The 15,862-nt window shown below is 47.8% G+C and overlaps 4 protein-coding genes across 4 annotated transcripts; 1 reads left to right on the forward strand and 3 right to left on the reverse strand.

Annotated features, from left to right (window-relative positions):
• Positions 1-36: 36 nt before the first annotated feature.
• F4812DRAFT_410127 (uncharacterized protein) lies at positions 37-1,337 on the reverse strand (the record flags this gene model as incomplete). Its single annotated transcript, XM_047932499.1, has 2 exons — positions 1,079-1,337; positions 37-1,020 (listed from the first exon to the last, which is right to left on the reverse strand). Coding segments are annotated over exons 1-2 (448 nt in total), but the record flags the coding sequence as incomplete, so codon positions are not given.
• Positions 1,338-3,203: 1,866 nt separating this feature from the next.
• On the reverse strand, positions 3,204-4,898 carry F4812DRAFT_23940 (cell differentiation protein rcd1). Its single transcript, XM_047930617.1, has 3 exons — positions 4,344-4,898; positions 4,123-4,278; positions 3,204-4,061 (listed from the first exon to the last, which is right to left on the reverse strand). The coding sequence occupies exons 1-3, from the start codon at positions 4,711-4,713 to the stop codon at positions 3,508-3,510; spliced, it is 1,080 nt and encodes a 359-aa protein (XP_047795066.1). The 5' UTR covers positions 4,714-4,898; the 3' UTR covers positions 3,204-3,507.
• Positions 4,899-6,609: 1,711 nt separating this feature from the next.
• On the reverse strand, positions 6,610-9,503 carry F4812DRAFT_449115 (Pkinase-domain-containing protein; the record flags this gene model as incomplete). Its single annotated transcript, XM_047935939.1, has 3 exons — positions 6,610-8,531; positions 8,583-9,213; positions 9,288-9,503. The coding sequence occupies 3 exons, from the start codon at positions 9,501-9,503 to the stop codon at positions 6,610-6,612; spliced, it is 2,769 nt and encodes a 922-aa protein (XP_047795067.1).
• Positions 9,504-13,092: 3,589 nt separating this feature from the next.
• Positions 13,093-15,861, forward strand: F4812DRAFT_410143 (DUF1604-domain-containing protein). The gene has a single exon (XM_047932500.1). It carries the CDS (start codon positions 13,297-13,299, stop codon positions 15,595-15,597), a length of 2,301 nt encoding a protein of 766 aa, XP_047795068.1. The 5' UTR covers positions 13,093-13,296; the 3' UTR covers positions 15,598-15,861.
• Position 15,862: the final 1 nt, after the last annotated feature.

The raw sequence follows: 15,862 nt of genomic DNA on the forward strand, positions 1-15,862 counted from the left end.
GATGGTTACAAACGACTAGAAGTATGAATAAATAGACTAACATGAAGACCTTCCTAGGCTGCCTCCGGATAGGCAGTCGTTTGCAACCAGGTAATAACGTAACTTGATTGGTTAGTTATCTACATGCCTCCTTTGAGGCCTTTTTACACTTAACATTCAACCCGAACATTCTAAAGTATGATTCCTTTCCATGAATAATCATTCCTTCTACAGTAGGTATGTAAGATCTAGTTACCTATAGTCCATTCGAACTGTTGTACAGCTTGATAAAGTAAGTAAAAGGAGTATGTTGAGGATGTTCCAGTGGGAGGTAGGCAATAAGAATTTGTATTGAAACAGGCACCTAAGCAATCTGAGTCAATTCTACCATCTGCCCTGTTTTTGCTTTGCCGGAGAGATCGTTATATCTTTAAAGAGCGTGTCTTTGACTAAAATAAAATACTGACTTTCGAACAACTGCCAAAGGAAACGACACGGGTACCTATGAGTCTATGAACCCCCTTACATCTTGACAATCTGCATTGTTCCATCGCATGAGAGAGCCATCCGCTTAGCATATCCAAACCTATGCCTTCAATATTTTCATTCCTCCCAGTGGCTTATTCTTGGGGATGTATATAGCCTTCAGATTATATTCCGACGTGCCAGCTCATCTATAAGTTCCGAGGCGACATTGATTTTCTGATTCGTATCATCGCACAATGTCTTTCTGCAAGTGCATGTGCCTCTTCTACAAACATACAGTAGATGAAAATATCTTTCTTTCCCGTCTCTATTTGCGATCAACTTGGTGGAAGCTCCGCAATTGCAAGGGCGTTCGCATTCAGGGTTGTCAGGATTGTTGCCACGAGTATCAGCGAATATATAAAAGACCTTGCAGCGGAGGCATTTAAAGTATGGGCGATCCGCGTTGCCGTTGGTGTTCGCCCAGCTGGTGGTCAGTCCGGTCGTAACTCGTTTGCACTTTAAACATTGCGGCGGTAATGTCGGAAAAGGGGCCAACTCTTCCACGGGAATTTGCTACACACCGTTAGGGCGCAAGACTAAACAAACCGGTACAGTTCGATTTCAGACTTACAGTAATGCCTAGCCCAGAAAGGTATGAGAGGGCTTCCTCTAGAGTGGTTAAATACATTCTTTGAGGTCTTTCAATGTATATGCCAGTAGTAGGATAGATTACACCTGATGAGAGAGATGCAAACAGGTAAACAACTTGGTTATTCTGCAATGAATCCTAGCTAAGGTATCTCTGGAAAGCAAAGTTTAGGTATATATATATATAAACATCTCCTTCGCCTTTCCAATCGGAACGGCAGGATATATTGCACCTAGAACGCATTCAAGCGCCGCGAGCCTCACGAAAAGATTTAATGGCATTCTCGTTGGCGGCAGCCTGCAGCGAATAACATGACCTGATTGGTTAGCCATCGGCGTATCTACCTTTGGGGAGGGGGCGGTGCTCCAACGGCCCCCTCTCCTGTAAGGCATTCTAGAAAGCCCTTCGATACTAGGCAGGGCTAAATCTTCCAATGGTGAGGCAGAAAATGATAGCCTACCTAAGCAGGAATAAAGGACATTCGCTAGAAATTGCTTATGCATCGATCTGAGTGGTGACAGTAGTCCTTACCCTACTATCTGCTTCGATGTGACTTTGTCACGTCGCAGAGCATGAGGTAGGAAAATAACTTCGTTCTTCCGCAAGAAGTCTCAAGTAAGTGAGTCTCCTTACAGACTTATTGATCTTGATAGATATGACTGCGATTCAATAAAGAATTTGTCTCATGGATTTTTATGTATTCTTTGCCCTTCTAACAAGCCAAGAAACTACCACTCCACGCCCCCTTTTCCAAGTGTATTTTGGCGTATCTAACTAACAAGGGGCTTCCTACACATATGGTAGGTAGGCGGAGCAAATCACTGACTCACCTATTGTCAAAAAGACTTTTTCCATTTGGCACTTACCTAATACCTGGGTATCTGTCAGCTTTCTAGTATTAAACAAACCTAGGAGATAACATTTCTCCGTAGCAAAAATCCCATGCAATCCCTAGAAGCGAAGAAGAAAAAACATGCTCTAGGCGTACTATATTATCCTCATCTCATAATCTGTGGCTTGTTCAGACGACTTTACCAAGCGAGATTGATAAAAAGGGGTAAAGACAGTTCAGTGGATCCGAATTTTGAGCTCCAATAGACTTATGTATGTGATGTGATATGATATGTTCTCTTTCTTCGTTCCCCTTAAGAGACTAACGAACTACCTGCCTACCTAACCTAACCTATCTAAGGTACCTACCTCAAAGAGATCCCACTAAGTAATGCTTGTCAGCAAGGTATCAGATAGTCAGTTATACCTATCAGCATTGGCGCTACGAATGCCACCACGTCTCCGTTAACGATGGATAGCCTGTATTCATAGGATGAGAGAAATATGTGGCTTTGGTATATCCCTACAAGATATCATTAAAATACAGTCGTCTACGGTACCCAGCCAAACTGTCGCGAAAGTTGAGTTGTTAGACGCAGATCGTATGATACACAGATTCCTTTAATCCAAGAGGATAATGTCACGAGCAGGGAAACATGCCTACCTACGAACGGAGGTCATTTAACTAAATTCATTAGCCACTAGATCGTGAGCTCTACATAATCTATTGATCAAAAGCCGCCGGTCCCTTTTTTTTCGTTGCCATATTCGCCGTAACACCGCCGCGCCTATTCGCAATGCATATACATACGACCGGGCTAGGGTCCGAAAGACGACTCGGATCACGCTGAACCAAGGAGTGGTTTGCTTGCTCAGCCCCGTTCAAAAGATGCAAACAGAAACCAAGCCGCCAAAATGATCCGTGCCGCTGTCCCACAAAGGGCCCCGAATGGATAATTCGGCCGTTATCCATACCCGTATTGTATGGCCACAAGTCTTGCCCTAGATCGACATGGAACCGTATACCCTTGACGCCCTTAATAACCTTAGTACATTACTTAAAGTAAAGGTAAGAAACGAAACCATCGCGAGAGGACATCAGTTGCTGGAAACAGAATGACTCAAGTGCCCAGGCACAGATAGTGCTGTCTGGGAGTCATATGATGTAAGATTCGACAGTCTGCAAATGGTTGCCAGGCTTAAAATTATTTGCCGATAACTATGCGGAATGAAAGGTTTCGCTTCACAGATGGAAATAAGCCTTTCGTACCGTAAACTAGGCAAGACTCGTGAAAATCAATTTTTTTTCAGACATCAGCTGGATGTATCTGACTGTAGAGTCGAGAGAGGAAATCAATACGCCGTCGAGATCATACCAGGACAACACTGGTTATAGGAGGTTTGGTTAATCGCGGAATTCTTGCGTCTGAGACAGATGCCATGCCATCAGAAAGGATATTATTTTGACGTAATTCTCATGCTCTCATAATTATGAATGACCCAAGCTTCCGAAGACTAAAGCAGTCGTAAGGGTATCTCATTGGACAATGGTCCTTATGCGGTAAGCCCCAAATGGGGCTTTATAACGCATGGTTGCTATTGGTCTCCACGACATTGTCGGAGAGGTTGATCAATAACTGGGCTAAGCACCGCTTAGTTGCTGCATCGTCACGAAGAACCGAGCTGAAAGTGGCGTCGCGGAGCGGTTCTGGAAGACATTGACGGAGAGCTTCGCGGGCGCGGGCGTTATCGCTTAGGCGAAGAAAGCAACGTACAACGTGCTTGAGAAGGCGAGCCGTCTGCTGCTCGACAAGCTGGGCAACCATATTGCTCAACACTGTTCCAACGGCATAAAAGCGCTCGTAGGTAGCGCAGATGTAATTCAGACCATTATCATCCAGCAAGATCTTCTGGACGATGAAAATAGCCACTGTTTTACTCAACTCGGATCCTGTTTCCATAATCCGTAGACAGAGAGGGATGATCTCGGTTGTGAGGAGAAAGTTAATCACCTCGCTAGAGTCATTCTTAACTAATGCACCGATCACACCGAGTGAGGTCAGACGGAGATACTCGAACGGACGAGACTTAGACGTGGTGTTCAAGAACGGATATAGGAAAAGAGGAATATGGGCTATATTTCCATCTTATTAGCATGTTATAATTCTCACTTTTTTTGTGTAGATATAACGTACCATTTAAAAACAACGTCCTCGTATCATTATGCGATGCCACGCATTGTAGGAGCGCAAGGGCGTTGCAGACTCGGTTAGAGGCAGCTGCGGTCAATTGCGACGGGTTGAGTAGGTTGTAAACTGAAATGATCTCCTGCATGAGAGAGGTCATCACGCCTGGAAATTCAAATTAGCTCTGAACCGGTGCAATGCGGGCGTAGAAGGCTACGAAGGCTACGAACCAAATGAATGCCACAAGATAAGGGCAAGCTCGGGCACCTGCTCTCTCTTCTTACTCAGCTCAAGGAGAGCAGCTTCTCGCGTGTTCTCATTAAGTAGGTCGGCGACGAAGGTCAACGTGCGGCGATTGTCCTCGGATACATTCTCCAGGCCATTATCCTGAACATGACCACCGACTGACGCGCCAATGTTGTTGGACACATTATTGTGAGCACCTGCTAATCGGTTGTAGTGCTGCTGCTGAGCTGCTGCGGCGGCAGCGGCAGCCTGTTGTTGGGCCTGATGCTGGTGGCTTTGGGGTTGGTGCATCCATGGCTGGTCAGCGTGTGGGTTGTACTGGTGGTGGCTGTAAAGGTTGGGGTTTGGCAACATCGTGGCGGTTGATGATCGCGATCGCTCGAATCACTTTAAGTACCTAATCGCGTGGCTGATTCTTGGGGTGATATTTTCTTCCCTTGTCTTCTTTATCTTCCTATAGCGTTGGGCTCTTTATGCCTACACTCTTCCTCCTCAGATTCCGGGCGAAGTAGTAGAAGTTTCGGTTGGTCGTATAAATCTTTGCAAGTCTTGAGAGTCTTGCGGGTTAATCAGCTGGTACTTATTGGTCGCGCTCGGTTTGGTTTGTGTGCCAAAGAATACCCCAGTTCGCCCTAAACTGTGTGACGAGGGTAGAAAGGTAGCTTGCCAGCTCGTACGTTTGGGTGTTGTTGAGTCGCAGGGTAGAATTGTAGTTTGCTGGAACCTAACAGCTCAGTTGTACCAGTCTGGATGATATGCGCCTGTCTGTATACTGTCTGTATACACTAGGTGAGTAAGGATATGATTGTAGTGACATATGTGTCCTGATTAAGAATAGGGAGGAATGGAAGTACAGATGTGAGTGGATTGAATAAGCCTTTGCTACGGCCATGAAGCTATCAAGGCGGCTGGCAGACTGGAACAAATGAAATATATACTGACCTCAGCCGGGCCGCGAGAGTTATGCTTGGGCAACCGTTGCTAAACTTCTCTTTGATAAATACCTAGACGGAATGTTTGTTACAAAGAAAGTAAACAAGTAGGTTAGGATAAGCGTAAGAAGGTACCGGACAATTATTAGAGACAATTAGAGAAAGATATTGTGGTATGCGGAAAGGGTGCTGGTCGCAAATCGCAGGTGAGGGACTAGATATCGATAAATGTTGAAGAAGGTCGAAGTGGTTGCAGGGCTTTTGCTGTTCCCAGCAACGAAAGCACCGCGTCGTAATTTACCGAACGGAATGGGGGTCCCATTAGTTAGGTAAGGGAGCACAGACCATTTATGTACCTAAGTTCTCAGCCCTAGCTTACGGTTTAGGTATTGCGCCGCAGCGGGGTTTGTGCACGGACTACAGATACCGAGTAATGTACCCGGTGTACATATCTCGGTGTGTGTAACCAAGGAAGGTCCTCTTAAATGTATATTCGATCGATGCACCTGTACGTACTACGTAACCGTCAAGGTTCCTCCCCTCCCCCCTATTTCCTTCGTCCACCTATAGCATCGTCCCGGCACTCCCCACCTCTAGGTAGGTACAGGTAGGTTATATACAACCTATACAACGGAATGGAATCAGATTTGCTCAGTTATTAATAAACGTAAGCGGGAGATATGATTACTATTAGTTCTTCTAACACCAGTAAAAGAGTAAACAAATATAAATACGCCTACTTTAGCAGAAAATAAAAATACTGCTTAACGATGGTTGATGAAGTATGAGCGTTGGAGAAACAAAAAAAAAGTATTAGTACATTACTGCTCAGTGCGCGGATAGTAACAATAATAATTATAAAAACAATAATAACATGATGAAAACACCGCGCATCAGTCTAAAGGCTGTTGCTGCTATCCATTTATCTACCCGTCGCCCCAAGATGTGCTGTCTACATTACTACTTGTATTTGCTGTTAGGAAAAACATCAATCGTCGTCAAGTCCGTTCGCCAAACCCTGCCAATTCCATCATATCCTTACAACAGGTTTTGGATGCAGGTGCTCACCCTCGAAGAACCCGTATGGATGGCATCACAATCCATCCCTTTGAGAAAAAGAACTTAAGAATCAACGCATATTTCCAACCTTGGTGAGCGGTCTATCTTCTAACGGGAAACACCACGTATAGAAGACACTCGCATTATAATAGGGGTAATTCATACGCCCTGGGCCTTTCTTGCCACCTTCACCAGCAAGCACCACTACCAAATCCAAAGAATTACCGACTTAGCAACATTCCCGTAGTGAGGCTGCAAATCATAGCCGCAACTCCTTTAGAATCTGGTCTGCCAAGTTCTTGAACTGCCACGTATTTCCTTCCATACGCTTGAACTGGATCCCGTGCAACGAAAGCAGAGGAACCTTGACGATGAAAATTTCGAATTCCAAAATCATGTTTCCGCCCAAATCACTCTGAACGTGGGTGGTCGTTTCACCTGGTACTCTCCTCGACGATGTAGTTGCGTCTCGGTGAATGCTTTCGGGATCGGAAAGTTCCGAAGTGGAGTCGCTTCGATCAGCTGGTCCCTTTCCAGGAGTCCGTGGCGTATGCGGAACACGGTCCGACTCTCGAACCTCCTCGCGCTCCTTATCCGTCCTGATGCCGAAGCTGAACCTACGACGGTGATTAGGCGTCGGGGTTGGGCTACCCGGACCGTCCGATCCCTTCTTGAAGTCGATGCTGGGTGTGTAGCGACAAGAAAAGCCACCCCGGATCTCCGTGTACTCGACTCCAAGCTGTTTTAGCACTCTCTTAACATCTGCACGGATAGCAGGCACTGATTTGGTTGATGTTGTAGAGACACTGAATAGGCCCTTCAGGAAGACTGGCTTAGCTAGCTCCGAGTCGTCCAAACGTTCCGCTGAATTTCCACTTGCTTCGCCAAGCTCTTGGTCCGTCTCTTCTGGCACATCAGCGGCACGAGCACCTTCCCTACGCAATCTCCTTGCCTGTATACTCTCGCGACGAGCGTGGCCTAACGGCTTTGCCCTCATAGACGTAGACCGAGAGTTTAAGGCGCTCTTCGGTTCAGGCGGAAGCTTATCGGTCGTTGCCGACTGATCAGAACCGCTGGTTGGTGGCGGTTCCTTGTTGATCTTGTTCCCAGATCCGAATGGTCGCCTTCTAAAGTCTGCCGAACTCACGCTTGTCGATCTTCCCAGACCTTTGTTGCTTCCGGACAAGTTAGCACCAGCGGAAAGAGGTGGACTGAGTAAGTCTCTATGTTGTGGCTGACTGCTTCCTGATCGTAACCTCGTCGGCTTATGCTCCTCTCGGTCACGTCTAGACCTGCGTATGCTGAAGCTCTTCCGTGGCGATTCCGGCGCTTCAGCTGGCGAATGAACGTGGACCACAGGTGGATGCGAGCGATCTTTGTCAAGCCTCTCTGGTTCTTTGCGACGCCTAGTGCTGAACCGTCTAAGGATGCCAGCAGCTGCACTCTCTTTCTTCGGGGGTGGGTCAGTAGGAATCTCCGGGGGAGCAAGTGTGCCTTGCGGTGCCTTCTTAAGATCCTCCGGGGCGTCATCTTCCCCGTGAGTTCTGGCTCGGGGTCTTGATCTTCCCCCAGTAGCCTTCTCTCCGGCCATTTCATATGTTGCCGTATTTGTATGAGCCTCAGGTGGTGGCACGATTTCTGGCATCGGCGAGTCTGCCACATTCTTCGGCGTATGTGACTTTGGTGCAGCTTCTATTTTGTCTCGTTCTTGTTTCTCCCTTACTAGGTAGTATATAGATATAAGAGGGCTAAAGGCATTGAGGGGATCAGCGCCGATCTGAAGCGCGTCCGAGCTTGGAGTTGTCAAATTGTCGCGGCTGCTTCCAGTGTTATGTCGCTTGTAAAAGTCGAATCCAAATCCACGCTTCTTCTCTACATCTTTAGGCGCGGGAGGCAGCTCTTTCTCCTTCTGTAGAAGGGCCACAGCACGTTTATAATCTTCGGATTCAATAACTTTAGTGAGCTGAGCCTTAATCAGTTCTGGAGGGCCAAAGTTGAAGCCGGTCATGGCGTTGATGACTTCTGGTTCAAGAGGGAGGGTTAAGGGTTCCCGAGCGGGTAAGTAGTTCTCGGGTGGGCCACCATAACCTTTGATCATCCAAGGGTGGTTCATGACTTCATACATGGTGGCTCGTTGTCTCGGGTCGGTGACAAGCATGCGAGAGAGAAGATGCCGACATTCTAAATCTATGTTAGAAGGTAAGACAAACCAGCCAAAACTAAATCACTTGCCATTAGATAGCCAGCTAGGATAGTCCACAAGCCCCTTCTTGATCTTCGCGTGGAGAGCTGGCATGCTCTGATCATCAAAAGGGACCTTGCCACACACCAACACATATAAAACAATACCGAAGCTCCAGACGTCAACCTCAGGTCCGGTGTACGCCCGTGCTTGAAGAAGCTCGGGGGCGGCGAAATATAGACTACCGCAGAAGGTCTTGAGATGACCACGGGGGGCAAAAAGGTTGCTGAGACCAAAATCAATGATTTTGATGTCTCCAGTCTTACTAATAAGAATATTTTCGATCTTTAAGTCGCGGTGTACTATGCTATTTCGATGGCAGTAATCGAGAGCACTGGCAATCTGCCTGCTGAACTTTCGAGCTTGTTTCTCTTTGAGCTTGCCGTGAGAGATAATATAATCTAGCATCTGTCCGCCGTTCACATATTCAAAGAGCATGTACCAATGGTAGTTGGTTCGAACGACATCTCTCATACCACAAATGTGCGGGTGCTGCAAGAGAGTCACAATGGCTGCTTCACGTGCGGTTCGTATTTCTTTGGATTGATCGGCCCTCTCCTTATCAGCTCGGCTATGGTGGTTATCTTCAGTAGAGCCCCGAGGAATGATTTTGCAGGCAACCTGTCCGATTACTGTTAGCAAATAAAATAAGGTTCCATGGAGAGTAAGAAAACTAAAGACGTGAGGATACTAACCTGTTCTGTTCCGTCTTCTTTGCGGGCTAGCTTGACCTTACCCATACTACCAGCGCCGATAGTCTTTCCTAGAATCCATTTTCCAGATTGGGTAGGGATAGAAGTTCTTGAAGTCCTTTGCTTGGCACCGATAGCCCTGGCATCTGCTGCTGCTTGCATGACGGGAGGAATAGCAGAAGGGCCGGCATTGTTTGCGACAGCAGTTGGGCCTGCCATGTCGCTCTGAGCGTAGGTTGACCGTGTGCTGCTTCGACGATGAACTCCTTTAGGATCGTGACCCCGCGAGACAGAGACAGGGATAGGGGGAGGGCGGTCGTTACTGGAATTTCGCTTGGAATGATGATGAGAAGTAGCTACGTCAGAAGTTTCATAGTCTTTCTGTGGTAGGATGTCTTGAAGAGGACGGCCAGAAGATGAGTTCTGACGACTAGGATGGCGGTGATGATGGGAAGCCGAAGCGGAACGAGATAGAGGTTGACTACCTGGATTGTGCTGGGAGGTCGAAGCAGCGGTAGAGCTTGTCGGACGTGAGCGAGCGGAGTGGGCGCGCACGGGTGTTGGTGGCTGGGTCTGGTTCTGCTGGTGGTGTTGGTGGTGGTGGGATCTCGGGGATGATGAGGACGAATGACGGTGATGGTGATGACGATGCTGATGTTGGTGTTGGTATTGGAGTTGGAGTTGGTGTTGTTGTTCAGTGGCGGAAGTGGACATCGCTCAGTACTTGGATTATTGCTATTGCTACCTAGACGGCTACAGCAATAGTGTGTGTACTATGTAGTAATTGTACAGTATAATTAATTGTTGAATGACTGGTGTATAACAGGTGCAAGGGCCGATGCTTCTTCTCCATAAAAAGGTCGAAAAGAGAATTGGTTCTCTTTTTCGTCGCTGGGGCGGTTTCCAGAAGTTTGGGCATCGGGCGACGGGCAGTGGGCAGTTAGAGAGAGACGGACCTCTAAATGGCAAATACTAGCCTGGGTACCATAGTAGGCTGCGGGTCACCCTGTCCCCTGCTTTTTCTTGGGTTTTTTTTGGTTTTTGGTTTTTGCTTGGGTTTTTCTTACTTGGGGTACGCCGCAAGAGTTGCAAGGTTGGCAGAGCTGGAGCAACGTGGTACGGTTGACGGTTTGACGGGTGGGAGCCTTGCAGTAGCAGAACAGCAGAATAGCACTTGCAATTGCAATTGCACTTGCAGGTGCAGTCCTCGTCCGCTCATTCTTCTTTTCTTTTTTTCCCTTCTTCTTCCTTCTTCCACTTAGTAACTGTCTAACTGCCCAGGTGTTGTATTTAAGGAGTTACTAATTGGTACCCGGGGGATGCGTAATGCGTTATTAGCGTCCTTAGGTAGGTATCTAGGTACATATATTTGTACTGCATTTTGTGTGCTACCCAATGTACATAAGGTACTTAGGTAGACAGTACCTAACCTACCTACCTAAGGTCGTAGGTATTATACATGGTACCTCCGAATGGAATTTGTACCTACAACCTAGGTGTATCACAATATGTAGGTCCAAAAGGCACTTATTGGAGTAGTACCTCTGTATTATACCTTTGGTACCAGGTAGGTTAGGTAGCATCTAATTAGGTGGACTTCCATTGTTGGCAGAGGTATCAGGTGTACCTACCCTGCCTACGTGTAGTAATAGGAGACGCCAAATAAGAGATGCCCTCCACCGATGAATTTTAGTACCGGCGACAGGTTCAAATACAGTACACCTGAGCAATACCTTTTACCTATGAAATAGTACATTGACAGCTTGAGTGTCCCAAAGCAAGAGAATACTACCTAAGAAATGTCTGTCTGATGATACGGTGGCAAGGAGAGAGAAAAAAGATCATAATTGAATTCACTCTACAACTGGTTCGGGAAGTCCGTCTAGATATGACAATACGTAGGATCTGGTATCTTGATTCGACGCCAAGGAAATATCATATGAGGAGAAGGAAAGAAAAGGGTAAAGAAAAAGAAAAAAGAAAAAAGAACAACAAAACAACCTTATTGGACCTTACCTCTATTAAATACGGTAGGATGAGTTCCATACCCATAAAACAACTAACCCCCGTCGAATTCTCAATAGCTGGTTGAGGGAAACTTGGATGAATAAAAGCTGGGCTTGCAGACTTTTGACTCTCTTCCAAACCTTCACTAATGCACTCTTTCCACATAGTGCGTCAAGCTTTCCCTAGCTACATCTCGCTACCACGTTTAAGGCTTTTAGTGCGTATCCGAGTACTTAGGAACCTACCTAAACCTTAAGGGGCCTGGGAGCTTGCTCCCTAATAAGGGACCTGAAGGGAGTGGATGATTAGTGGTTGGTCAGCGGATGGGTTTTGGCCCCTTGGGCTTAAGACAGAATGACGATATAAAACTCGACCCCTGGAACTAGCAAGATCAATTATGCCGTTTTGATTTTTATAAGATGAGATATTCTTACAGCTGAAGCTTCATAATTATTAAACCACCTACCTCTTGTTTAGAAACTTCTGTTAGTTAGCTTTAAGTGAGTTCTTCCTGCCACTACGTTTCAAGTACTGAATCCTCTGTTTACCATATAGAGCCAAATGAAGAGAGAGTTGGTCGAGTTAGTCGAGTTGATTTTGCGATATCAATGTGACGATTAAGAGGGGTATGACGACAGCCCCTGGGACCTCCTAATAATCCCATTCCTATTCGGTCAGCCAAGGACGAGGATAGGTTGGATATTGGCGACCGTACCGCCTCCGTTAACATATTGAATGGGAATGGGAATGGGAAGAGCTTGATTGGGCCGCGTAGCGAAAACCAGGTCCGACATTTATTCTCGGTAGGTACCTGTTGAAGGTTCGTTCTACAACGGGGCAGAACATTAACCCTGTACAAGTTCCGAATGGTCTATTGTTGAACGTTGTATAAGCAGTCACTTCGACACAATCCATCCCCACCGAAGAGGAAGTACTCGCAGATGGCACAATACCTGTTAAGATGGAATAGGGAAGCTGATCAGGATAGCTATATTACTGCTCTAATCTTGTACAACAGAGTAAGCTGCAGCAAGGCGTACAGGGATGAGCAGATAGATATGAGATCTGACATGCGTTTCTCGTCAGGTCCGGCACGTTCTGCATATTCTATCAGCCGTCTCCTTAGAAATATCTACTATGTATGATCTAGCAGTGATGCCAGATCAATAAAATAGTAGTACAACTTGGACAAGACTGACGACCTTTTTTTCATGCCATGTGTTACTACTATGTATGTGGATTGACTACAATCCTCGTTTAAATTACTACTACTGCCGAAGCCATCGGTGGTTCACCCGATATTGTCTAGATATCCGTTCTTTAGCTTGATTTGTGGGTTGTTGGTTTAATAGTTTGATATTCCATAAGAGCATCCACCAGGCAGCCAGCCAGGTTCATCCTTTTTGAGAACCATGATCGTATTTGACCTGGCTCGCCGCTCAGTTAGCTTGATACGTATCTAACATAGTAGTAGATATTTTTAAGAGGTACCTAACATAGTTAATAAGTTACTTAGGTAAGGATATCTAATTGAAGACGAATGAGTTATTGTAACATAAAGCCGTCTACTTAAACTTGTAAACCATCGTGAACTAGGTATGAGGAAAGAAAACTAAAAAGAAGCTGAAATGGAGCAGAGCGAAGAGGTACTAATAAAAAAAATACAGGTACCTGCCTGGGTATAATTCTTTATCGATAAAAATCTTAAAAGTGGAACATTCCATAAAGCTACAGAATATATGTATCTTGTATTGTACACTGTCGGAACTTCCTGTATACATGCATACACGTTCATGCACGTAGCCAGGATACTTTATCTCTTCTTTCTTTACAATTGCTACATAGTAGAAACATCCAACTTCAAAATATATTGAACCCTTGTGTTTTTTTTCTATCTATGCTTTTTCATTTGCCTACATTTACCCGGTAAACTGGAAACGACCCACCACCACATTGCGCGAATGTATTCCACTCTTCCTTGCAGCCCGTAAGCCTCGTAAGCCTCATGTCATTCAAGCGATCCCGCGCTACCTTCGAAGCCGACCTCCAAGCTCAGCAATCCCCGTACGTTCTCTTCGGCACCCCCCTGCCCCCCCTCGACCCCGAAGTTCGCGACGACGGGTCGTACGTCCCAGTATGGAAGCAGGAAGTGCGGGATGAGCGCGGTCGCAAGCGCCTCCACGGCGCCTTTACAGGCGGCTGGAGTGCTGGCTACTTTAACACCGTTGGCTCTAAGGAAGGATGGACGCCCTCTACCTTTGTCTCCTCGCGCACAAATCGTCGCAAGGATGAAAAGACCCCCAAGCAGCAGCGGCCCGAGGACTTCATGGATGAGGAGGACCTAGCTGATGCAGCTGAGGCACAGAAACTACAGACGGCCCAGGGGTTCGCCGGCCTGGGGGCTACGGACGAGGATGGCTTAATGCGACAGGGTGGAGGACTTGCTGATCTATTCAGAGTTCAAGGGGACACGATGGGCGTAAAGCTTCTGCGGAGGATGGGTTGGAAGGATGGTCAAGGGATTGGGCCCAAAGTCCGTCGAAAAGCTCGACTCGATGTCAGTAGCAAACCTGGCAGTTCAACTCAGGAGGAGGGCGAGACATATCTCTTCGCGCCAGACGACGTGGCCCTTATTTCCTTTACGAAGAAATTGGACCGCAAGGGATTGGGATATGAGGGAGAGGCCAGATTAACACCGATGAAGCTAGATAAAAGGGAAGACGCCGAATCAAGCTCCGACGAAGACTCGCGCAACGGGCCTTTAATACGTCCGGGGGCTCTTAAGAAAAAGAAGCCGAGTAAATTCGGGAAAGGTGGAATAGGCATTGGTGTCTTAAACGACACGGGGTCCGACGATGAAGACCCGTACGAGATCGGGCCAAAAATATCATATAACAGAAATATAGGAGGGGATAAAAAGAAGAAAAAAGCAACAAATATAACAACGTCAGCTAATCCAGCTCTGCGCTCCGCACCCGTATTTATATCTCGGAAGAGCGCCCTCGCGCAAGCAGGCAAGAATCTACGGAAATGCCACGATGGCCGCTTACCCCTTGACGGCTTCGTTTTCGGCGTCGAGACGGACGATCTAGCATCCACTATCAACGCCGAAGTCAACAAATACCCGCCCCCTGAAATACCACCAGGCTGGAAATCCAGCAAGCAACGCAAATCCGACGTACCCGCAGCAACCACATCAGACTATATGTCAACCGCCGACGCAGCCAAAGCCTCCAAACTAGACCCTAAATCGCGTGCCGCGCTATTGGGCGAGGCCCAACTCCCTGGCAAATCCGTCTTCGACTTCATCTCCCCGTCCGCGCGCGACCGTCTCGCCGCCGCAACCGGAAAGGCCAATCTCCCTCCCGGCCTAGGCGAAATTCCAGAAGGATACTCGTTGAGCGAGGCGGAGAAGCAGCAGGAACTCCTGCGCCAGGTCCCCGAGCTCGATAAGACCACTGCTGCGGCTGCGATAGCCCGCGGCGCGAGCGGTGGCGCGGCACCGTACGCAGACGACGAGGCGAAGCGCGCGCGGTACAGGACGTATCTCGAATGGGCTGCTGGTTTCGGCGCGAACCCGCCGCCTCGCGCGCCCAACGCCAGCGTGGAGGATTGGCTCCGCGAGCTCCACGAGTTCCGCAGCTGCGCGCTGATCTTCAAGCCCATGACGGGTGCCATGGCCTCGCGATTTACCACTTCTTCTTCTTCGACATCGGCCTCGAAACTGGCTACGGGATCCTCCGGCGCCGTCTCCTCCTCCTCGGACAAAGACCTGCTTTCGCAGAAGCCCGTGGACCCCGCGGAGCAGGCTGCGAAGCTGGGCATGTACGGCGCGATGACGCGGTCGGTGCGCGATTTCTACCCCACCAGGCTGCTGTGCAAGAGGTTCAATGTCAAGCCCCCCGCGCACGTGCAGCCGGACCAGCAGCCGGAGTCGGATCATAGGGGAGGAGGAGGAGCTGCTGCTGCTGGGTCTAGAATGTCCAAGAGCTCGTATGGTGCGGGTATGGGTATGGGTGTATCTGGGTTTACGACCGGCGCGATGACGCTAGATGAGTTGCTGAAGTCGGCGCAGGCGCAGATGCAGACGCAGACTACTACTGGCAGCAATACCGAAGCAGCGGCAGCGGCTGCGGTTGCGCCAATACCAAAAGCGATCGAGGCGCCACCGCCGAAGAAGGAAGACACGACGGTGGCGGCGGCGGTGGTGGTGAATGCGGAAGTTAACGAGGCGGTGGAAGGCAAGAGGGCACAGGACGATGTGCTGCGAGCTATATTTGGCGATAGCAGTGACGATGAGGACTAGTTAGGTAGATTATGAGATATAGGTTAGGTACCTCCTTAGGTTAAATAAGGTCAGGTACTTATTATGTACGGAATACTAGGTTAGAGGTAGTAGAGCAAACCTGTACGATGGAAGTGGAAGTAAGTTGGTTGTTGGTAGTGGTAGAGCTAGCTATACCCCGTCGAGAAACGATATTGATTGAACTAACTACCGCAAAGCTTTGAACGAACTTGCTATTATTATGTGTCGTGCGTTAGTCATATGTATAACAGCTAAAACATGTGGT

This window comes from Daldinia caldariorum (assembly GCF_022478825.1).
Source record: "Daldinia caldariorum strain CBS 122874 unplaced genomic scaffold F4812scaffold_1, whole genome shotgun sequence".
NCBI classification, from domain to species: domain Eukaryota; kingdom Fungi; phylum Ascomycota; class Sordariomycetes; order Xylariales; family Hypoxylaceae; genus Daldinia; species Daldinia caldariorum.

Bases quoted from the DNA above. Each gene is read 5' to 3' on its own strand.
- F4812DRAFT_23940 (XM_047930617.1), bottom strand. From the start codon at position 4,713: ATGTTGCCAAACCCCAACCTTTACAGCCACCACCAGTACAACCCACAC. The intron at 4,279-4,343 runs GTTCGTAGCCTT...TTGAATTTCCAG, and splicing joins TATCTTGTGGCATTCATTTG to GCGTGATGACCTCTCTCATG. The intron at 4,062-4,122 runs GTACGTTATATC...ATGGAAATATAG, and splicing joins GAGGACGTTGTTTTTAAATG to CCCATATTCCTCTTTTCCTA.
- F4812DRAFT_410143 (XM_047932500.1), top strand. From the start codon at position 13,297: ATGTCATTCAAGCGATCCCGCGCTACCTTCGAAGCCGACCTCCAAGCT.